At 41.2% G+C, this 20,231-nt stretch overlaps 1 protein-coding gene across 4 annotated transcripts in view; it reads right to left on the reverse strand.

The window, feature by feature from the left end:
• fbxl17 (F-box and leucine-rich repeat protein 17) overlaps nt 1-20,231 on the reverse strand; it is a 235,595-nt gene that overhangs the window by 129,732 nt on the left and 85,632 nt on the right. For all 4 annotated transcript variants that reach the window (XM_058071437.2, XM_058071439.2, XM_078789605.1 and 1 more), the window contains one exon: nt 16,081-16,211. In XM_058071437.2, the coding sequence (XP_057927420.2) occupies nt 16,081-16,211 (131 nt within the window). The remainder of the gene's footprint in view (nt 1-16,080; nt 16,212-20,231) is intronic.

Raw genomic sequence — 20,231 nt, forward strand, 5'->3', positions numbered from 1 at the left:
GTTGAAGCACTCGGTAGGAAGTTGATGGGACTGTAAGGAAAAGTGGTTAAACTAGAAGAGAAAGTGGATGCCTTCAAGAAGCAAACTGTTAAAAAAAAATCGCATCATGTCGCAAACACTACCACACCTGTCATCATCACCATTATTAAAGTTCATCAACCAAAAAAAAAAAAAAAACGAAGTGGCAAAGCCGAGGCAGAGAAGCAACCTGAAAGCCTACATTAACGAACGCAACGCAACATCAAGTTAATTTAAAACATGAATTGTGCACCTGTACCCACTTGATGTTGCTTAATGTAACTTGAATGTCTGAAATAAATCACGTCTTCAGTTTTCATCTCAAACGAGATCTATTTGACAATCATGTATTCTTTTCATTAAGAAAAGATGCGGGTGCGGACATTTACAAGATCGTTAAAATGAAGATGTATTGCATATTTCACAAGATGGCAAAAAAAAGAGACAGCATCAGCCTCTCCCTCGCTGCATAGTCAAAAGCTTATTAGCTTAAAATGTACTGCATCACTATCCACTGCACGGATATGCTAATCAATATTTGTGATGTCTGAAGAGAATTTTACGAGGTGCTGTTAAATTTATTCGGGAGGGGGTTGTCGACAGGTTTAATTGTTAAAAGTGGCTGACGAAGGAAGGAGAGCCAATTTCCACCGAGAATGATGCAAAACCTGAACAATGGCAGAATCAATGTGCTTTTTTTATTTTTTTGAAATCAAAGGAAAATCAAGCACAGAATCGGAGATCAGCTTTTCAACAAACTCACAAGCCCTGAAGTCATCAGCAGTATCTCCCATCCACACCTTACATTCATTCTAATTTACTCTACACCTTCCCTCTGCTGAATACTTCTCTGGTGATAAAGGTGAAGGCTTCAGATCAAATGCAAATCACGGCAAGAGAGCCACCTAACAAGCCCCACAGTGTACCTCTCCTCGTGCCATGACACGTCGGCCATAAACCATGACATCTTTAAATTAAGCAGACAAGGTGCTGACAAACGTGGAAGGCCAAAAACTGATTTGCGCCCTGCGAAAGGACAGGATGAATACCTCACCTCTAACCATCTCATTCTTAACACAATCTCAGCGTGTAGTCCTGCCTGATTGAAGACGGGTTTTTGCACGTTTGCATTTTTGCATAGCGTGCATTAATCGGACAGCGGGACTGAATAGCTAATAGCCTATCATATTTAAAGCTGACATGCCAAGCAGCCGTCATATTAAAGCGGATTTAATTTGCAAATGAGACAGGTCTCCCTCCCTGTTTAACTTGCTTAACACCACAACACTAAGATGGGGACTGTAAAGTTTGCTCAATAAATATTTGGATTCTGGAGAATGAGCTCTTTTATAGTGATATTGATAAAATCACAGACTGACCTTCAACCCAGAGTGTAATATTACAGTCATGCTTGGTTACACCCAAGTAACACGAAGGTGTACTCATTCATACTTCAGCAGCTTATGTACATACACCATCACTTCAGGATACAACACTGCAACTATGCTGTCTTTGTGGCTACCTACAGGTCATTCATTACTTATGCTATTCAAGCTGTCAAGAGGAACAATTACTCTGATTACAAGTGTCCGTGCGTGCCCGTGCATATGTTTCACTTAGTGGATTATTCCGAGTTGCTCTGGTCTGTCTATATTTATTATGTGAGGTGATGATGACCGTTAATAACCTGGGGTTTGACTTTGTTAGAATCATTCCGTTAACTGTTGTAATGCAAGGTGGTGGTCACCATCAATAACTGGCAGGAGGAATGAATGAGCTTGAGTTTTCACGTCGTCGGGTCCTTTTGTTTATTTGTATTGCACATTCATTCATTCATTAATTTTCTACCGCTTATCCTCACAAGCGTCGCGGGGGTGATGGAGGCTATTCCATCTGTCTTCGGGCGAGAGGCGGGGTACACCCTGGACTGGTCGCCAGCCAATCACAGGGCACATGTAGACAAACAACCATTCACACTCACATTCATACCTATGGACAATTTGGAGTCGCCAATTAACCTAGCATGTTTTTGGAATGTTGGAGGAAACCGGAGTACCCGGAGAAAACCTACGCATGCACGGGGAGAACACAGAGATGCCTGAGGTTGGAACTGAACAGATCTCCTGGCTGTGAGGCCTGTGCTTAACCACTCCTCCACCTTGCAGCCTTGTATTGCACAGTTATTGTTAATAACTGTCAGGAGGAACAATCACACTAATGGCATTGTAGATTATTTTTGAGTTGAGGAGCAAACCAATTGATTCACCTTCAGGTTTGTTTCCCATGTCGGTGCTCATGCATGAGCAAACATCCCAACCGTGCTGGGAGCAGTGACGTCTACCATGCTTGCGTAAGACACGGCACACACACTGATCAAACGAAACAACTCAAGGTGTCACGAGTGTCCAAGAATGGTACAAATTGAAGCATGCTCACTTTTGATTACGTCCATAATTCCAATCCAGAATTCAATTTGCTCTTAGCTGTTTGGGGTTTTAGCCTTGTAAATGCTAGTGTATGGACGCAGACGTTCACATCCTTCAATATTCGGAGCAAATTTCACATGAGTGAATGTGGTTCGGCCTCCGGTACAGCAAGTTATAAACTGAATTATGGTAGGTCAGAGGTTGTGACGAAAGCAAAACCAAAACAGCTGCTGCTTCATATTAAAAGCAGTGAACTCTGAAATTATAGGGAATGCCGAGTATTCCTTGCGAACCATTGAAAGCAAAATACATAGAGACAGAAAAGATTGAAGTAAGAGATAGAGTCATAAAGACTTCTTTACAAGGTGACAAGCCACCATTCTGACTCTGATTTCAAAAAAGCAGGAACTCATACAGCGGTGGCTGCCTCAAAGGTATGTGGAGACTTCACATTCTAGAAGGCCACATTCTAAGCCAGATAAATCTAGTAGGAGTTAAAGTGGAGAAACGTCTACAACAAAATGTGTTTGCAGTTGTTCCAAGGAGAACGAAGGCACGTGTGCGTTCAATCTTCTTGTTTGTGTTGAAGGCTTGTCACATATGGCCAAGAGATGCAAAAAGTCATACCGCAAGGTCATTGACGCCGCAATATTTAGATTTTCACCCCTTTCCGGGTTGCAGCTGGCTCTCGGTTGAATTTTCATAAGCCTCTTTTGAGTTCTCCACCAATGGAGTCCAGTCTTATTGAAGACCAAAAAAGGAGATAACCTCAACACCCAAGTGAATGCATAAACTAAAACGCCCCAGCAAAGATTCCCACTTATACAGTATCCAAACACATACACACAGGCTCTCCAGCTGAGCTCCAGAGACCTTATTTAATAGCATTTGGCTTCGAGGGGATCTGACGGGACCTTGGAGCAAAGGAGGGTTTAAATAGTTATTGCTTTAACGAAAGGAAAGATGACGCCGGAGAAGAGAAGAAGAATGGAGTGAGGGCAAAAAAGGGAAAGAAAATATGGCTTCAGAAAGATGAATGGGGTGAGAGAGGAGGAAAAAAAATTAAGTCAGGCGGGTGAGAATGTATAAGTCTGAGCAAATAGTTATTAGCGGTCTCTGAAGGGTGGCGGCATGAGCTGAATAGACTGCAAGCTGGAGAGAAGTGTTACCAGCGGCAACCGGCGCCCACTTCACAGTGCTGCAATCTGACAAAGGCTTAATAGGTAATGGAAGTGGACATCAAATATAGGAGCTTTGGCGCGCTTCAAGGGCCCGAGCATTAGATAAGTCCACTTCAGGCCCAACACGGTAAACATTCTGAATGTCTGACACATTTAGTGCTCCCGATTTGTCAAACGTGAACTAAAATTCATTCACAACATAGGATACCCTACACTTCTTTCAGAGGGTTTGGAACTATAAATAAAAGTGATAGCTATGCGTTGTTTGGCAGGACAACTGTAGCTGCAAAGCTTTCTTCACACTGACTTCTGCCTCTCCTTACAATATGAGGCCCAAATAAATTACGACTTCAATGAAATGAGGTGGTTGGAAGTTCCAAGGAAGAAGAAAGCTTGCCCAAGTTTCCAGGGAGTGTCTGAAGAATGTCAGTTCCAAGAAAGTCATAGTAGATCAGTGTTAAGTGATTTTAGCAACAAAAAATACATAAATTACAACATCAAGTAGAGTGATGGAGACGACAAGCTTGGAAGACTGACTTCGCTACCAAAGATGTATTTATATGTTTTGTTTTGTTTTTTGCCAACTGGAACGCCCAAGCTCAAAGATGTATTTATATATCTTTACATGGAAGAGCTTGGGGGAAGGCAGACGCCCATATAAGGAAGCCCGGCACTCTGTGATGTCACAGAGAGTCAGTGTTAAAAAAAATCTTTGAAACCGAGCATTCAAAGCCATCCCAAGCCGTCATGCCCGAGTAATAAACAGTATGCTTTCCATTTTCGGTCATGAACTGTGTGCCAAGTGCGTAATACAAATAGTGCACAAACTAGTCGGATGAGTCATAAATAAGTAAATAAACGGTAAATTGCAGAACAATGTGGTGCCAAAACGCATGTAAACACCGTTTTAGAATTGGTGACAATTCGATTTGGAGAAATGTGATGGGACTATCAAGCTCACCGTCGAATCCAAATAAAAAGTCATGTGATCAAGACTGTACCATTCGGACTACATGGGAGGGTGCCAATGGCAAGTTTACAAAGAATGTCCATATGTGCGGGGCAAAATCGCCTCAATTGTGTCCGGTGCACACACAGCTTTAAGCTGTCATTTCTGAGTACATGATACAATAAAGCATCCATATCAAACTCGTGTGGGTCGCACTAACATTAAACTTTCATATCAAGGCGGGGGCCTCAAACTAGAGTTCCGCGGGCCGTGAGTTTGAGACCCCTGCTCTCCAGATTTAACGGCTATGAAAAAAATCATGCCAAGTGTGGAAGTATTATTATTAATGTTAAAGATGACCCTAGAAAATGAAAAGCAAGATCTGCTGATTTGTCATGATTGCATGAAGCTCTAGCTTTATACTATTAGCGGTAGTGCAACATAATGAATCAGATTTGACTGTAGTCAATGACATCCCTGGTTAAAACATAATTTTATAAAAGGCTATAAAAATCTTAAATTGGACGCTTTTAAAACAATGGTCAATGGTCAGTGAGTTTCTCTGTCATTTAAAGCTAGACTGTGTTAATTACGAGTTTGTAAACGTCTCCCTTTTGAACCGAAGGGGTTGCAACTAACAGCTGACGTGACGTTTATGTTTTGTTTTACAGACTCCCCCCCCCCACACACACACACAGACAGACACAATGGAGTAAAGACTAGGAATAGCAATGAACACAGTATTTGTCCCCAGGACCTTGTAATACAAACCTGGTGAGCAACAGCAGCAGTTAATAATAAGTCCAATTTACTTCCAAACCCCCATCACAGAATGATGTTTAAAACAACAATTTGAAATGGTAAATCAGCCATGGCGCAAAAAAAAACAAAAAAAAAACATTCCCTGTGTTTATCCCCCTGAGATTTGTACACAAATATCCCAGTGAACAAATCTAAGCAGACGTCCTCCATCCGTTTAACAGTACCGGCAATTTCCTTTCTTCTTGCTTTGACGGAAAATGACCTCCGTGTATTTCTCCCCGCACTAGACACCCTGGGTAATTTTCTTCATTTCGGCCCCCCCGATTTGCATGAAAATGTTCACTTTTGAGGCTCCCATAACAGAGAGCGCCTCTAATACGCAATTACTCTCCTCAATAGCAGCGGCTAATTACGGAGGTGTGACAAACAGGTAGCAGGATGGCGCGACCGCCTGAAAACACAACGGCTAAGTCGGCCACTTGGGAGCTTGCGGCTCAATGGGAGGCAGTAAATTCATTTAGGCTGGCTTCATTAAACCCTGCTCCTTGGGCCCCCTGCATCACGCTCTCCCTTTGGCTCTCTCACACTCCCGTTTGCGCAGAGGATGTGCCATGGGTGAAGAGGAAGGCGGAGATCATACCGATGAGTGTGAGTGCTGTGGGGAGGAACGGGGGCTTAATAGATGAAGAGGATGCATGGGAAGGAAGAAGGGAGGAAGGAAGACAAAGGGGAGGGATGGTATCAATAAAAGCAGCACAACAATAAGAACAAGGCAAATTCATACCACATGCTGGCAGGACAGAACAAGGGCACAGGGACATGTGTGCATTTGATGATAAAGACGGAGAACATGAAAGGATAAGCATATAAAAGAATACTTTCCAACACAAGGCCCCGGGAGAACAGAAGACGATGGAAAATTACAGCTTTGGTCCTCAAACGGGGGCCAAATGCCAGGTCTCCAACATGGTGGAACACGGGCAGTCAAGCCCTGCAGTCTCTTTACCATTTAGATTACACAGGCGGCGCTCTGACCTCACAGTATGGATGACCGTTGTAAGCCAAGGACTGTGCCGCTTGCCACCTGTAAGCCAAACAAACTGCACGCAATAATCCTGAAAATTGTTGCGTGCATAGTGTTCTGTTTGATGTAGAACACTATGGAAGTATGCTGGACAAAATATTGCTTTGATGCTGGAATTAAGGCGGTTTATGGCTGCGTTAGCTCAATACTCTGATTGTGCAGTCAAGAACATATACATAATGTAAGGATATAAGCCGGCAACTTATTACGTAACAAAACTCAAACAAAGCTTCACAAAAGCATGCTCACAGCATGTTAGAAATGTAGAGAGTGGCCGACAGCAGCTCCTGTGATTGTTTACTGCATGTGTCCCCCGCTGCTTATTAATAAGAAAAATTGAAGTGCGTTGCACGTCTCTCTTTAACTGTAAATACCAGCAGTATAGTATATTCGGGCAAGATCACAGGGCACATATAGACAAACAACCATTCACACTCACATTCATACCTATGGACAATTTGGAGTGGCCAATTAACCTAGCATGTTTTTGGAATGTGGGAGGAAACCGGAGTACCCGGAGAAAACCCATGCATGCACGGGGAGAACATGCAAACTCCACACAGAGATGGCTGAGGGTGGGATTGAACCTGGGTCTCCTAGCTGTGAGATCTGCGCACTAACCACACAACCGGCGTGCAGCCCACATGAGTTACACTGCTAACACATTTTAACAGCAACATTGTGCAAGGTTAGCCTAGTGAAGAAAAACAACACAATCACATTTACAACCCCATGTTTCTTGCTAACTGATGATATGAGATGGCAGAGCTCCAGGCTTTGTTTTAAAATGTGTAACAAAGCCTGCCTTTTTTCTCATGTTTGGTGGTCACAAGGACACACATTACTGGCCTACAGTGCACACCCATATAAGGAAGCCCGGCACTCTGATGTCACAAAGAGCCAGTGTTAGAAAAAACTCTCTGGAACCGAGCGTTCAAAGTCATCCCAAGCCATCATGCCCTAGTAATAAACAGTACTTTGTAAGGCGTATTAAGTCTGTGGGAGCGTTGTCATTCCACGCCAATGCTGACCATTTTTGGTCACGAACTGCGTGCGATATGCAAAATATGTGTGCAAAAAACAATATGATCACATTTACAACTCCTATGTTTCTTACTCCAGGCTTCGTTTTAAGATGTGTAGCAAAGCCTGTCTTCACTTCAATCCTCACGTTTGGTGGGGACACACATTACTGACAGAACATTATTGAAGTCACCTTTATCAGAACAAGCTTAATTGGACGCATGCTGGGTGGCTGCGAGAAAGAGCATCTCATGAATGGTTGGGAACTAAATTTGTAGTCTTGATGACTATGAACCAACCATCACTACGGTTCCTGACCACTGGAGCACTTCATGAGAACACTTGTAGGTGATGACATTACCTACTGACACGCTGATTCTAAGTGACAGCAATCACGGTTAACACCTAGAAGCATCTGTGAGGTGAACGGATGCAGTCTCGTTTTTCACAGAGTGGACGAAAACAAACCAAGCTCCTCGGCGGGAGTCTGATGGAACTTTGTGGCCATATGTACTAAAAAGTGTCTAGAAATATACATACAAGGATGCCCACTGTGGTTTGGCCGGGAAATCAGAGGAGCTATGTGTATATATATGTGCAAATATAAGCGCTGCAAGATATGCACTGCTGATTTCGGGTGGTAAAGTGACACTGCACTGGCCTGTTTTAAAAGAAACTGCACGGCCACCGCACTGAAAATAAATACAACTCATGAGGGCACAAGCCAAATAAAATGTGCCCTTTGCTTTATTCCTGGAAGAGCAGTCCGAAGATTAAGTTGTGGAATCTTTTGGAATCATCTTCACAAATCTACTCATGAGAAGACAACAAAAAACAGTCGAGTAACCTTGAAAGAGGAAGTTAATGAAAAACATAAAGCCACAACAAGTTGGATAAAAGCAGGAAAATCAAATAAGAGAAAATCACTCTCTGCAGTAATCTTCTTTGGAAAAAACAAAATTATATATATATATTTGGGATTTTAAATCATGTTCTTTATAGGCTCTTTGTCATTTCTCCTGTGCTGGTAATCGACGAGAGCAATAACAATTTACCAAGCATGACCCAACAGAGGGTAAACATCGGATGGAGAATTACATTCAGGGGAAACATGTATTTGGCGAAAATTGAAGCAATAATTCGTGCTGTCATGGGTCAACAATTTGGTTAGCATGGCTTTCACTGTCGAGACTTGTTGATGGTATCCTTTTGAATGAAGCTGCTGTCTAATGGAGCACTACAGCTGTGACATGCATGCTTTTCCAAGTAATGAATTACATTGGGACGCTTCATAATGCGGAGATGGACATTTATGTCAGAGCTTTTAGGTAAGGGTAAGGCTCATAAAAATGCACAGTTTTAATTTATAGCTAACAAAATCTAATATAAAAAAGACAAATAGATTTTTTATTCTGAATGATAATAATTCTATTATAATAATCATTATTATTATATAATTATTAGAATTAATTTGTAAAAAAAAAAAAAGAAAAAAAAAAGAAAAAAATTGACACAGCCCGATTTTTACTATAGCATTTTTGTTAGTTTGATTGTTTTTAGGTTGCATGGCGAACAAGTGGTTAGCACGCAGGCCTCACAGCTAGGAGACCCGAGTTCAATTCCACCCTCGGCCATCTCTGTGTGGAGTTTGCATGTTCTCCCCGTGCATGCGTGGGTTTTCTCCGGGTACTCCGGTTTCCTCCCATATTCCAAAAACATGCTAGGTTAATTGGCGACGTCTACTATATGTGCCCTGTGCCCTCTAGCACCCCCGCGAGGACAGGCTGTAGAAAACTAATGAATGATTGTTTTTACATTTAAATTATTACTAAACAGAATACAATAGATGGCAATTTGAGGGCAACCAGTCCAGAGTGCACCCAACCTCTCGCCCGAAGTCCGCTGGGATAGCAACCCTTTTGAGGATAACCACCGCAGAAAATGGATGTATAGAATAGAATGCTTTTGTGGGAGGACACCGAAGTACCTGGAGAAAACCCAGACACACATGGGGAGAACATGCAAACTCCACTCAGAGATGCCTGAAGATGCAGATGCAGATCTCGTCCAAGATGCAGCCAAGTACTGTTTATTGTCTCTCAAATAAAATGTCATTTTCACAATGTTACAATCTATTAAATCTGACAAATAAATTGAATGCATTTTGAATTGTTTTATTTTTTTAATAGAATAAGACCGGTGTGACAAGACTGAGGTTTGACGTTACTCAAAATTAAGCACAGCTGCTAGGGTGTTGTCGCAGTGCACCTTCATACACACAATGCCAAATAATAATAATAAATAATAATTGAACCTAATAAATGAACCTAAGAAAGGCAACTGGAGGAAAAACAAAAAGGAAGCTGCATGACTTTATTATTATTCTTACTTTATTATGTATGCAGTGTGCAGTCTTGTCTAACACGAAGGCAACGCAAAGCCGTCAAGAGTATGCCTGCTTTGCAGAACTCTGATCTCCCTGCCACGTCACCACAGGCGGCGGTAATTAATAACGAAAACCACCTGGATTCTTAATTGATAAATGAATGCAAGGCCATGTCACGGCTTCTCTGCGACACATGCATGAAACCCTGAGGAGCAAAAAGTAGGACGTATCATAGGAGCCGGAAAGAAAAGTGACAAGGACATGGGAACGCCTCTCAGCACTCTCCTCAAATCTGGAGAGACAGATGGCAGTGGAACAAGACAGAGACAAATGTCTGTCTCTTCCTGGTAAGGATTCTGTTGACATTTTCCGTGACATTTAGAAAACAACTTTAAAAAAACAATTTAAAAAAAGAGGGGTTGTAGCTGGAGTACAACGTTGTACGTGGAAGTTTAGCTTATGGATTTGTTACATTTGCTGCTTCTTTGGACCATTATGGATGGACAGGGCTTTCACAGTGTTGGAACACAGTCGAACCATAAGACTAGATCTGTTTCAAAGATGGTTGGAATGCGAAAAGACACCAGAGAAGGTCATAAAGAGACATTTCTCCCATCAGCAGTATAGTACAGCAATGGTGATTTACCCCCCACTTGGTCCTGTGAGTCCAGTTCTGGTTGGATTTCGGTGACGAGGAAGGTAGTTCTGCTTTGTTGCTTTTTAAGGCCATTTTAAGTAAGTAGTTTGGCTTCTCAGAACCATATGTAAGGGACATCTTGTATACGTGTACACGGCAGAAGAACATGTGAGTGTCTTCATCGGCAGGAGAAAAATATAACGCAGAGTGATTTGTGAGGTCTGATTTTTATGATGCAAATGTATTACTCTTTTGAACGCATATTGCTTTGAGAAGCCAAACTCTTAACTTTCTGATTTCAGAAATGGTATGAACGGAGTGAGCCATTTAGTCATACAGTCTGTTTCTATCGATGGGTGGCTGGGAGCATGCACACAGAGTGGATTTTTTTTTTGTCCCTTAATAATAAAACTTTCCTTTAAAAACGGCATTTGACATTCAGTTGTATTGTCACTGAGTAATATGTCAATTTGTTTGATGATCTGAAACATTGAAATGTGACAAACAAGCAAAAAAATAAGAAATCAAGAAGGAGGCAAACAGGTTCTCACACGACTGGATACAACAATATCTTGCAATCGACTAATTTACATTACCTTTTCATAAGGCTACACTCTTCGGCCCCGCCTCCACCCACCGAGACAAACAGACTATATGACTGAAAAAAGAGTTCACTCCATTCCTGCCAATGTTCTATGGAACAAATATGCCACGATGCTGAAAATAATAATCGCCTGTTTGGAGACGAGAGACGACAGCGGACATTATGTCTCTCTTGCAAGATCTTATGACACGGGAACAATAAAGACAGTCCATATTAATCCATCTTGTGAATTAAAAAAAAAATCTCTATACTACAGGAGTGTCCTGCTGTCTTTAAGGATGCACATGGAAAAATGCCAGTCAAAGATCCTTTATATGAGAGGAGAGCACTACTTCAAAAAACGTTAGCTAACAGCTCATACTGCTGTTTTTGAGCAATACCTACTGTAAAACGTACTTCAACACAAAAAGTATGACAATGATTATGAAGAGCACAATCACACACACACTCACGTTCCTAAAAATGTCCTTCTGAGAATTAAATCAGAATCAAATCTACGATTAAGTTTTTTCTCTAAAGGATAGACATGATCATAGCTAATGATCGTTTGTACAAATTACACTTTAAAATCTCCAAGAGTGATTCAGGTCTTGAAAAAAATACAGTAAAATCTGAATGCCCATAAAAAAAGCACACATTGTGCGAACAGAGATGCCAATGAATCCACTATGTGCACAACACAAAGGCTGCAGAAAGAAAGGACCCATCTTTAAAAAAAAAAAAGACAGAAAACTCCAGTATTTATTCAGCCATTTCACTTTGATGGCGGCTCCCTCCCAATTTTCAAACTGTGAAATTTGAAAAAGGCCGCCCCACTTTGGCCCGCCATCATGGTTCGAGACAATACAGAGAAATCGCAGCACATTGTATCCTCTCATGCCGAGAAATGACAGTGTGCAAAAATTGACGTCCCACCACCGCAATCTGCCCGGTGGCCCGTGACGAAGGGGGAAGTCTTGATTTTCTCCTCGCTTTCTTACATGGGTGCTATTCACGGCCATTACCAAGAAGGATGGGGGAGATTCAGAGGGTGCGCCGTTTCTTTTAGCACAAAACGAAAGACAAGCGGAGAAAAAATAAAGAGGTTGGTCAAAGAAAAATGACCCAAGTACTTTACCACCCACAGGGCTCTATCTCTCCAATGGCCTCTTATCAGGGGACAAATGGTTCCTGGAAATAAGGGGTCATTTCCTGCGCCGGCCTGTTTACCTGCCCCTGGCATTCCATTGGAGGCCTCACACTGCTTGTGACCCCGCTGTGCCCTCAGAGGAGTCGTTTTGGTCTTTACTGTGACACCAAGCAAGCCACGTTTGTACGTGTCGCTGCCACTGTGAGTGGAAAAGCGGCCAAGAAACACATGACCTTTAGAACCTTCACATAGCTCTTCAAGCGGATCGCAGTACTATTACAGGACAAGGATAATGTCGCTGTCTAAAAGAATGGCTCTACAAAATACCTCTGAGGGTAACAGTAAAAAAAAAAAGATCATCAAATGTTACATGTTTTCTAAAAAAAATGAAATGACAGGCAACACTCCGCTACCAATGACCTCTGACAAAAGAAAATTCTACTTTACTGATGCAGAGTGGGCAAAGGACAAAAACAATTCAATATACCATGAACTATTTACAGTTTCCACATTTGCAACTGAACTGCATTTCCGTGCACGTACCCGATATGCACCTCTGTGAAATGTGGAGCATGTATTTCTATGGGAGAGATGAATACTGACCTCTATAAACTGCACTTTTGGCACCTTGTGGCCCTATTTTCAGCTTAAAACTACACCAGACATGATCTTTTTTTATTGTGGAGTTGTATCATCACTGCTTTGTGCCTCTCAGGCAAAAAAAAGACATATAAATTGCTCTTTAGGAGCTAGCAGTTTAAAGCAGTTTAAAAACAAATAATAACAATAACAATAATTATCAATAACAACAATTATCTAACAATAATTAGAATTTTTATTTCATTAATTTATTTTCATTTTCATTTCCATTTTCATTTTCATTTTTTAATGATGCATTGGACTGTAACCTGACGCATGTTCAAATAAAATTAAACCATTACCACTATAAATAATAATAAAAAAAATATTAATAGCTTCTTGCATTAAATCTACATTTTATTATTTTTGTATTTAATATTGATAATATTACTCTTTGACTTGGTGGTGTTTGGACAATTAAATGTGAACCAATCCAGCTATTGTCAACGTAAACTGCTGTGAGTAGTACATAAGTAAAGACTCTCTTGTCAGTTAATTGGGCAATAAATACGATTAGTGTGCATTTTATTGGTTCATTGGTAACATTAATTTCAGAAAAGAAGTAGGCAAGCATGCTTGAGTGTGCACGAGTCCAAGACAAGCTTGTGTCTCAAAGGTTTTTCATGCAAGTAGCTGTTGGACATCGTGTCATCACACAGTGGCCTGCAAGCTCCAGTCATGAGGATAAGCATGATGCAAACAGTGCACACCTGACATCACCGGCGGGTGAAGAAAAGAAACACACCCTTTCCTTCAATTGATGGTTTGGACATTGTAACACACTTTTAGAATGATGCAAGAACGCACACACACTAAATATATAACACTACCTGGTGTGGAGGTTTATACTTATTAAACCTTTAAATCCAATCTTTTCTAACACACACACACACATCTGTGTAGATACGAGTGCCTCAACCTCCTCCCTGCTTGGAGTTGTGTGACTGTAAAGAGTAACAGTAAAGCATCTTACGACTGGAAGGCTTTTATTTGCTTTGGGTCCTTGTGCTGCAGTCAGCATGTACACAATGAACACAACAACACGCACACACCATACACATACATATATATTGTGAAATTCCAAACCCCGCCCCTTGGGAGGTTTGACGGTAGAAGATTCATCAGGAATGGCTGACCACCTCAGTCACTCTTAAAGCTAAAACATGCAAAATGCAGGATGACACACACACAAACACACACATATGCATGCACAAAACCAATTATAAATTCCAATATTCCCACAGGTGATCTGGATATCCAGTCAGATGCACGGACACCCTGAGCCCACGAGCCAGTACAGTAAAATATCATTATGGGATCAATGCACCGTGTGAGTGTGTGCTGCATGTGTCTGTTTCACCGAACTCCCATTTCATGTTGATTGCAAGGCGGAGACTAGGCATGAACGTCACATTGTCATCACACATCACTGCTGCAAACATAGCCTGTCTGTGGTGTACACCAGCAAAAAAAAAGAAATGTCCACACAATAAATGTTGGATGTCATGGGTTGTGCTGCACAAAGCCCATGCGCGTGTGCACGCGCGCACACACACACACATTGTGCACCACAAGGCTAAATTCAATATCGTGTTCACACTCCTGAGCAGCCAGACTGGGAGCACAGTCGGTGGAGAGAGCAACAAGCGTAGCTGCAAATCGATAGATTAAATTGAAAGATATGAATAAAACACAGGATAATAAATAAAAGAGGAGATGCTTTACTCGGGTTGCTATAATACCGTTCAGCCTCTCTCCCAAAGCAGAGGGTGTATCGGCGCAGCGACACAAAGAAAATGTGCTTTGTGGATTTCTCTTTTTCTCAGGGTTTTGGTGATGAAGCCCACAAGGATTCTTCTCAGCTGTGTGTTAGCGTGTGTTAACTTCCACCAGGTGTGTATGTGTGTCTGCACAATGTCCATCACACTTGTGTACATGCCAAATGTATGACCGATGGTAATGTTCATCAACTAATATATGCAATAGCTGATGTACAACACCACACAATATGTGATATCGGGGGTCATACCCGGCCCGCTAAGCGTTTGAATCCAGACCGCCTGATTTCAATTAGGGATTTTAAGCTGAAACTAGTATGCATGTATTTAATATATAGTCCCCCCCCCCGGCCAATTTTGTAAACTCGGTAAATGCGGTCCAGAGTTAAAAACTTTGCCCACCCTTGGTCTGTCGCTATAGTCTGGTATTGGCAGGTTATGGTACTCAAGTGGTATGGTAAGTCCATTCATTCATTCATTCATTTTCTACCGCTTTTTCCTCACGAGGGTCGCGGGGGTGCTGGAGCCTATCCCAGCTGTCTTCGGGCGAGAGGCGGGGTCCACCCTGGACTGGTCGCCAGCCAATCACAGAGTATGTCATATATAATGTCATATACATACATATAATATATGTCACATATTTATATGTAAGTATGGTAAGTTATTGTTTGATATTGTGAAAAGTACTGGTAAAGGGCCGATATTACTAACTGTGTTGGTATTCAAATTTGGATGAACAGTGATATTGTTTTAAAACTGCGATACTTTAGGCCTCTATTTGAAATACACACTCAAATGTTGTACCTCAATATAGAAAAACATGCATCAATACAAGTTTTATATGAAAACATTTGTGTTCAAATAATGCATTTCAGTTGAGAAAACCATTGAATTGCTTGGAGAAGCATAAAGAAAGCAAAGAAAAGGGCATGGCAATTCTGGAAACCAGAGGAGCACCTGACGTCATCGCAGCTCCCCAATGAATGTGTTGCTCAGACACAATGCCTTGTTGAAAAATTGGAATGTCCCAATAAAGTCATATTTGGACATTTTTATATATTTGTATATACATCATTTGAGTAGTAAGTTACTGTGTGATGAATTAAGCACTGTTAGTTGATAGTTATGTAAATAGCCTGTGATTGGCTCCTGTCGGAGCTATTGTTTCCTCCTTGGCTTTATTGATATAAATCAATATATCCATTATCGTGACAGGTCTAAGTAGTTCTGAACTAAAGAAGATGTCACGAGATTAGAATTTAACCATAAAGCAGCACACCACAGGGTTAAGAAAAAAGTAGCAGCTCCTACACCGGAATATACGGTATATGTTGACTTGTATTTTTCTTTGACAAATTGTGTGAGCACATGGCCCTCCCAAGCAGTTGTAATATACTGTAGTGTTTGCAATGATGTGACAGTGTGCGTCACCGTACGACTATGAGAAGCGCAGCGCTGACATACCTGTCATTGATGCTCCAGTTGAGGCAGAGGTTGAGGGAGCTGAGTTTGCAACACTTCCTCACCAACTCCATCACCGTCTCATTGTTCAGCTCAGATATGTGCCGCAGGTCCAGGACGGTCAAATTGCGCAGCTGCAAAAGATTAAATACGGTGAGGTATTTTTAATTGGGTCAAATGCGAATGGATATGCATGTTGGATTTCATGTTTCCCGTAATGAACATGAACCGCAGCTCACCTGTGGCCGCAGCATTTGTGCACTACTACTGCACCGAGCTTGACTATATAAAAGACACAATTATCCATCTATGAAATATGATTGATGTACTGACTTTGGTGAGCTAAAATCATAATAATGTTAAATGTAATGTAACATTCCTACATGTCATTGTCAAAGTAAAAGAATATCCTCCCATCAAAATAATAATAATGCATGTAGTTCACCATACACAGTCGTCCCTCACCCCTTCATACTTCCAATTTTATTTATACTCATTAATAAATCATTCTGTTTGGTGGTTGAATACAGCCACATGCATATTTAAGTACATGTTACATACATATTTTTGGTCTAAATTAAACATTTAAGCATAAAAACAGCTAAATGAAGTAAAATACAAATACAACTCATTCAGAAGATCTTACTGTAATGTTCAGTGAGACACACAAGCACCAGACTGGGTCATCGGAACAACAGGTTATTGTCGGTTGGAATAAACTCACAACAGGCACAATAATCCACAATAGAAAATTCTGGCAGTTATTCACGCAAAACTAATACTCAATTCTGAACCCCTGACATCACTTCCTGCCCGCCCTCACGCAGCTCCCCTAAGGAGCTGTAGCACATATTCACAGTAACACATGTATAAGTACAGGTCTTCGTTGAGGGCTCTACCAATGTTAAAAACCGTATTCAGATGGGTTTAAACAGCTTTTTTTATGCTCTAACTACAAAATTATTATATATATATATATATATATATATATATATATATATATATATATAATAGGCTGCATGGTGACCAAGTGGTTAGCGCGCAAGCCACACAGCTAGGAGACCCAAGTTTGAGTTCAGATACTCCAGTTTCCTCCCACATTCCAAAAACATGCTAAGTTAATTGGCGACTCCAAATTGTTCATAGGTATGAATGTGAGTGTGAATGGTTGTTTGTCTATATGTGCCCTGTGATTGGCTGGCCACCAGTCCAGGGAGTATGAAGTCAGCTGGGATAGGCTCCAGCACCCCCCACGACCCTCGTGAGCATAAGCGGTAGAAAATGAATGAATGAATGAATTTAACAATATTTATTTAATGCACTTTTGTATGTACAATTACTTATTTGGTGATTACTCAATTAATTTAAGTGTTAATTTTTCTATAAGTAGTACTTTCAAATTTATAGAATGTAGTTGTTTTGTTTTGTTTCCTTACATCTCCCTCATTTTGAGTCATCTCTTTCTCTCTCTCTGGTTCACATGGACACCCCCCTGAAGAGGGATTGGAATTAATCCTATAGCCCAATCTGAGCTTCCTGTCTGAAAAAAAAGAAACAGCCCTGCTTTAGAAATGAATGAAGCAATTTAACACAACTACACAAGCTTTCGTGTCGGGAAGCGTGCAAGGTAATGGAGGAACGACATTCCAGGCGGCTCTCTAGGGGGGACGGGGTGCTAAATGTCACGGCGGAGGCTAAAAAGAAAACAAGCTCACATCGGGCGTTAAGATCAGTGAGCACTACTGTTGGCTCCATAGGTTTGACATATACGCAGCAGCATGAATACTCATTGGGGCCACAGGCTCCAAGCACACTTGGAAGGCATGCCGAGAGTCAATGCACACCAAAAAAAACCTTTACGCTTGAGGGAAAATTGCATCATATGCCTTGTTTTAAAGGTCTTCATGCATGGTGGTGATTGTGTAGTATGCTGAATAGCGGTGACGTTAACAGCTTATGTGTGTGTGTGAAGAAAAGAAGGTCAAGTGAGCGAAAAAGCTGCTATTTGCCAGTTCAAAGCATAAGCGCTTGTAGAGTAGCACAGAAAAATGGCAGAAGGAAAGTTTTTGTCAGACCCTGTGGCCAATGCTGGGTGAAAGGTGCTGAATTATTCATGCACAATTAGCCTGAGTTTTTGTGACATCAAATGTCACTCTTTCATAGAACATTCACAGGCAAACATCTCATCCTCACACACATTCCGATTTTTTTAACGGTAATTAAACCTGCAGGAAATCCCTGCCCTGACAACAAAAATTGTACTGGTTCACCAAATTTAAAACTGCTTATGTCGGCTAAATGAAATCGGTGCTCCAGCCAATGGAGGGAGTGTCATTGATGTGGCTAACCAATGAGAAATGGGGCCAACTAAAGTCACATTTGATTGGTTAGTGGTGTAGCTAGGTGGAAGAAAATAGGAAATATGTGTTTGTGAAAGGAAGCAGGCAGCGAAGAATGGAACTTTCTTAATCCATCCATGAAAGGCGATGCATGGAAATATATTTCACCATTTAACAATAAACTATCCTGAAGAAAAGTGGGAGGGGGACGACCTCTCAGTAATTAGTCACACCGACATAATGTGACAGGACCCAAAGGTGGCGTTTGTTTTCTTATAGTTGACAGATTACATTAATTTGACTCCAAGACGGCTCCAATCTTATTTAATCATTTCCACTCGTGAAATAGTTCGTTTTGTGTGTCAGAGCAATGAAGAAAAACAAATATGGAGAACCGGTGTGGACGGCGGGGAAGCAAAACAAAGGCAGTGATTTACAGAGAGGAAAAAAAAAAGACGACTTGAAAAAAAAAAAGTGGATGTGAGCAGGGGGCTTTTTTTTTTTTTGTCTGCTGCCGCCTGTGACCACGCCGACTTCGTCACACCCCCCCCCCCCCGAGTTGGCAGCTACACCTGGATAATTATTCATGTCGTTCGTAAAATACACTGAAACCTGCAAAATCCAGCTGCTCTGAGGCCAGCGTGGCGTCCCCACCCATGAATACACGCAGGCAGGCACACAAATTAATGCACGCACTGATTTTTATGAATATTCCAACTTCTGTGTGTGCACACGTGCGCAAATGCACAAATACAATTGACACCCCTAGAATACAATGGAATAATATGAACCCATGCAGTAATGACATTAATCGACCATTAGTAAATGAAATCCTTGTATGTCTTAAAGGCGTGTTTTTTCATTTAAATGTAGATGGCTGAAACATATTATTGTAAAACATTATTAAATCGTGCTGAGTTAAATTGCATGTAAATTATCCACAAGTTTCAAAACACATTCAAACATAAAACGAAAGCAATCAATTCACATATTACGAGGGATGGATGAGCACATTTTTGTATTAAATGAGGATTATTTCATGTGGCCCACATGACCAGAAGAGGTGCTCCTTGTGGCCCGGCTTCAATTAAAGCCCCTCTCAGACAGGAAGAATGAGAGTCTGAGGTCACACACAACACACCATTTAAAATTAAAGAAAGAATAATAAGCGCTGAGGGTTCCATATTAGACAGGACAGAGTGGATTTGACACTTTATTACATTAAGCGTGGGTTAGAAGGCCAAGAAGTGCACGCTCACTTGCGGCTACCTGTGTTATTACTGCATTTATTTACACAAGGTCATATGATGCCAAGCAGGAAGCTGCTGGACCTCATGCTGAGGATATGATGTCATAGTTTGTGCACCGCAGGAGTGCTGTCCATCAAACGTCACTGTCCAGAAAACAGAGTAGGCATTGTTTGGGGCCAAAATAGTGTGAGCTACTAATTCACAACATTACTTAATTCATCATTATGATTTAATATGATTTCGATTGTCATTTTGGGGCGTTTTTTAATATGACAACAGTGTTATGCGGTCTGAAAACAAAGGGTCTCAAAGTGGACCTTCTTCCAGCTAACTCAGAGGTCTCTAAAGTGCGGACCGGAGTCCATTTGCGGCCCACCGCTTCGTTTTTTTTTAACCCTCCTTCTCCTCCTCCTTGTGTTTGGGTCTGCACCGACCCGTTTTACATTTTAATTCATAAAAAAAATCACATAACATTTGTTTATTGCATCAAGGCTTTTTGACTTTGTCAGGAAACTCTATTTCAACAAAATAAAAACAAAAAATATTTTTTTCTACATTTTAAAAT

Source organism: Doryrhamphus excisus, linkage group LG3 (genome assembly GCF_037039965.1).
Source record: "Doryrhamphus excisus strain RoL-2023G ecotype Guam linkage group LG3, RoL_Dexc_Guam_v1.1, whole genome shotgun sequence".
NCBI lineage: Eukaryota > Metazoa > Chordata > Actinopteri > Syngnathiformes > Syngnathidae > Doryrhamphus > Doryrhamphus excisus.